Here is a 3,695-nt window from a genome sequence, read left to right on the forward strand (position 1 = left end):
TATGCAGGCAGCCTATGAAGTTGCCAGACAAAACATAAAGACTAGCCAACTTAGAAGTAAGAGGGATTATGATTTGAGGGTCAATCTACGCCAGTACAATGTGGGGGACTTGGTGTACCAATTGGACACTGCCACAACCCCAGGGAAATGCAAGAAACTCTGTCCTGTATGGAAGGGCCCTGGAATTGTGTTTCAGAAGGTCTCCGCATACTTGTACAAGGTGAAAATGAAAAAGTCGTTAGTAACAGCCAATTACGATAGGTTAAAGATCTGTTAAGGTCGGGTACTCCCTCCTTGGTTAGTTAAGGAAAAGAAGAGACTGGAACAGGGGAACGAAGGGGTAGAGAAGGATACCGTAGATAACCCAGAACAAACCCCTAAACAAACACAGGATGACAATCCACCCACACCAGACCCATTACCAGATTCAGATGTAGGACAGGGTGAGGAGGGCACTCAAATATGTAGGCCCACTAAGAGCATAGAGGGGAAACCGTCAGGGGTACATAATTTTGAACCCAGCCTTGTAAGCTCTCAGGAAGAAATGTACTGTATCTGCAGGGGTCCAAATATAGGGGATTTTATGATTGGGTGCGATGGATGCACAGAATGGTTCCATGGGAGGTGTGTGGGTATTTCACCACAAGAGGTTGAAGAACTAGGGGAATACCTATGCCAAACTTGCAAAGAGGCCAATGAAACAAAGGGTGTGACCTCAACTCCCATTAAACTCCGTAGGAGCGTACGCAACCGGCGTCCTACAAGAGTGAGGTGGTAGTTGATGAGACAGGAAAAAAGGGGGGTTGGGTAAGGGAACTTTGGGGTTGGGTAGGGAAACTTGCTTACTCGTTTGAGGTGATGAGTAAGGTTGGGTATACCTGTATTTTTCAGAACTTCAAGCAAAATGAGCAGTGCAAGTGAAGAAGGTAGTTCCAAAAGAAATAATGATTGGAAGTTTGGGAGAGAACAAGCTGAGAAAAAGAAGAAAGATGCAGGGCACAGAGGGGCAGGGTCCAGACGACCCGCCTCAACGAAGACTTTCCAGGAGAGATCTTGATCGTACTGGTAGGAGGGCGAGGACCGTTCGAGATCAGTCCCAGAGCCCCAAAGAGCCGGGGAAGGAAAAGAGGCAAGGCTCCTGAAAGATGGTCCGAGGCACGTTTGGCCAGGACCTCTTCATGTAGTGAGTGGACAGACACTCAAAGTGATTTGGAGAGAGACGAATCACCGCCAAGAAGGGTTATGATGAAATCTGTGTGTATTCCCAAGGACCCAGAGGGAAAGGCGAGACGGGCAGAATCAAGGCCCAAGTCCCCTGTCCATCGTTGGGGAACAGTTGATCGGGATGACTGTACAAGGACAGTGGGACATGTAGGCTTTAACTCAGGCAACCAAAGAGCCAAAGATCCAGAGAAGAGGGCAAAGGAAAACTGGAAACGGGCTGAGCGTAGGCGAAGGGCATTACTTAGAGAAGGAAAAGGACCAAGTCATAAGTCCCAGACCCTAGGGCAGTCTTATGGGGATGGTAGACCTCCAATTCTACATCCAGTCCTGTCTCATAGAGACCAGGACAAATCAGCCAGCCCATTACAGTCTCCTAAGCACAAAGGGGATGGATTTATGTTGTGTCCGGTAGGTGGTTGCAATGTTAGGGCCATCAACATAGAACCACATCTCAGGGGAGAGCACCTTGTGGAGATTTTTCAGGAACCGTCTGGAGGGCTCAGATCTAACCTTTTGGTTAAAGCTCGGTTTGAGGCCCTCCAGACCCAGTCAAAAATGATTGTAGGAAGAGTGGACATTTGGAGTTTAGCTGCCTGGGTTAATAGACAGGTGAAAAACTGGCCCAGGACTGTTGAGGAAGTGGAGATGGGACCAATGAGGGAAGTATGTGCTGTTGGTGGATGGTCTTTGCCATCTCAGTTCACTCTAGTCCCTGTTAATTCTCCAGGGGTATTGATCCACTGGAGGATACAAATATTAATTATGTCCTGGATTGGAGAAAGAAGAAGTCAGGAACTTGGGGAGATGTACCCAGTGGACACTATCTTGTCACAGGGGAGAATTGGTCCACTTGGGTTACAATTGAGCCACAGTCAAGCTTCTGCTAGTTTGGGAACATCCCCAAGGTGCGAACACGCAGTGTCAAGACCCAGAACTATTACTGTGGACGCCCACTTCCACCTGGATAGGGCTTGGGCTAAGACAAACCGTCCGGGTAGGCCTAATCTTAGGCAGTACATGGAGATGAGGCTGCCAAGTAGCCAGCTATATGACACTGATGTAAGAGGAGTCATCAATTTCTGCGACCCCAGAACATGGCCATCAGATGAAGAGCTCGAGGTGCAAGACCAGAGCTGGGTGGTTGCTATGGGGGTGCATCCGAAGAAGGCCCGGGAACTTGACGATGCAAGGGCGTTAAGACTGTAAACCCTATTGAAGACCGGAAAATTAAGGGTACTTGGAGAGGTTGGTCTGGATTTCTCGATGGGAGCCCCTCAGCATCAAATCCAGATCAGCACCTTAAGATGGGTCCTGGGAATGGCATCACAGGGAGGTGTTCCTGTGGTACTCCATGTAAGAGGGGGCAAGGATGATGTTCATAGTGCCCAGGCCTATATCCAGTGTATGAGGCAGTGTAGGGCTATTTTGAAGGAGGGTCATCCTATCCATCTACATTGTTTTGATGGAGGCTGGGAACAAGCTCAACTATGGTTGGATAATTTCCCAGGAGTGCATTTCGGATTCACAGGGTCAGTCAACACATTCAGTGAGGACCAGAAGTTGGCGGTAGTGAGGATACCCCGGGACCGCCTCCTCCTAGAATCAGATGCCCCATACTTTAGACCCGCTTGGGTGCCACAAGCAGGGTATGGTCACCCCAAGTATCTGGCAGAGGTGGCCAAAGGCATAGCTGGAATCAGGCAGGGGGCGACGGTGGATGGGGCCCTCCAAGAGGGTGGTATGAATGCCCTTAGGTTTTATGGCCTAAGAGTGTAGTGTGACAGTTATTATAGACAAAATAATAAAGTGTACAAATTGTAAATATGTTAATTAGTAATCAGTCGTTTATAGTACAGTTTGTTTGATGTTTGCCAGGAAGGCTTGTTATTGTCCGTTTAGTTCAGTGCTGGGTATTTTTAAATTATGGGATTCATACTAATCAGATGGGTGGGGGTGGATTTTAATTTTCAGTACAGCCGTGAGAGGATGCATATCCTAGGATTAGTACCAGCACCACACTGATCATTGGATTTTGATGGGCCCAGCCGAACAGGATGGCGGTATGTCACCTTTTACCTCGGTTGGGGCCCTTCAAACAAAACAGGGGGGAGTGTAGTGCTGGTTCCCGGTTTTACCTGGTTCTAATCCGGATGTCCAGGAATACCGGCGCATGAGCACTCTCTTAACAAATACTACCAGAAAAAGAAACAGACAGCCTTGTAAGTGAATTGTAAATCCGTTCTATCTAAGAAAAAAGCTTAGATCGGAACAGCCATCGTTGATAGTACACTCGGTATAAAAGACATACATTCTATCATAAGCATCGTTATATGTCTCATTTGCCATCAACTATTTTAAGGTTTGGACCTCTGAGTCAAGTATGGTCCATGCGATTTGAAGGAAACCACCAAAGCTTATATAAAATAATAAAATGTAGTTTCACATTCTCTATTTTGATCATGTCCCTTAAA

The 3,695-nt window shown here is 47.3% G+C and overlaps 1 protein-coding gene across 1 annotated transcript; it reads left to right on the top strand.

The window, feature by feature from the left end:
* The first annotated feature begins 2,487 nt into the window (after positions 1–2,487).
* On the top strand, positions 2,488–3,000 carry LOC139484399 (D-aminoacyl-tRNA deacylase-like). The gene has a single exon (XM_071268134.1). It carries the CDS (start codon positions 2,488–2,490, stop codon positions 2,998–3,000), a length of 513 nt encoding a protein of 170 aa, XP_071124235.1.
* Positions 3,001–3,695: the final 695 nt, after the last annotated feature.

The sequence above is a fragment of the Mytilus edulis genome, chromosome 8, assembly GCF_963676685.1.
Source record: "Mytilus edulis chromosome 8, xbMytEdul2.2, whole genome shotgun sequence".
Lineage (NCBI taxonomy): Eukaryota > Metazoa > Mollusca > Bivalvia > Mytilida > Mytilidae > Mytilus > Mytilus edulis.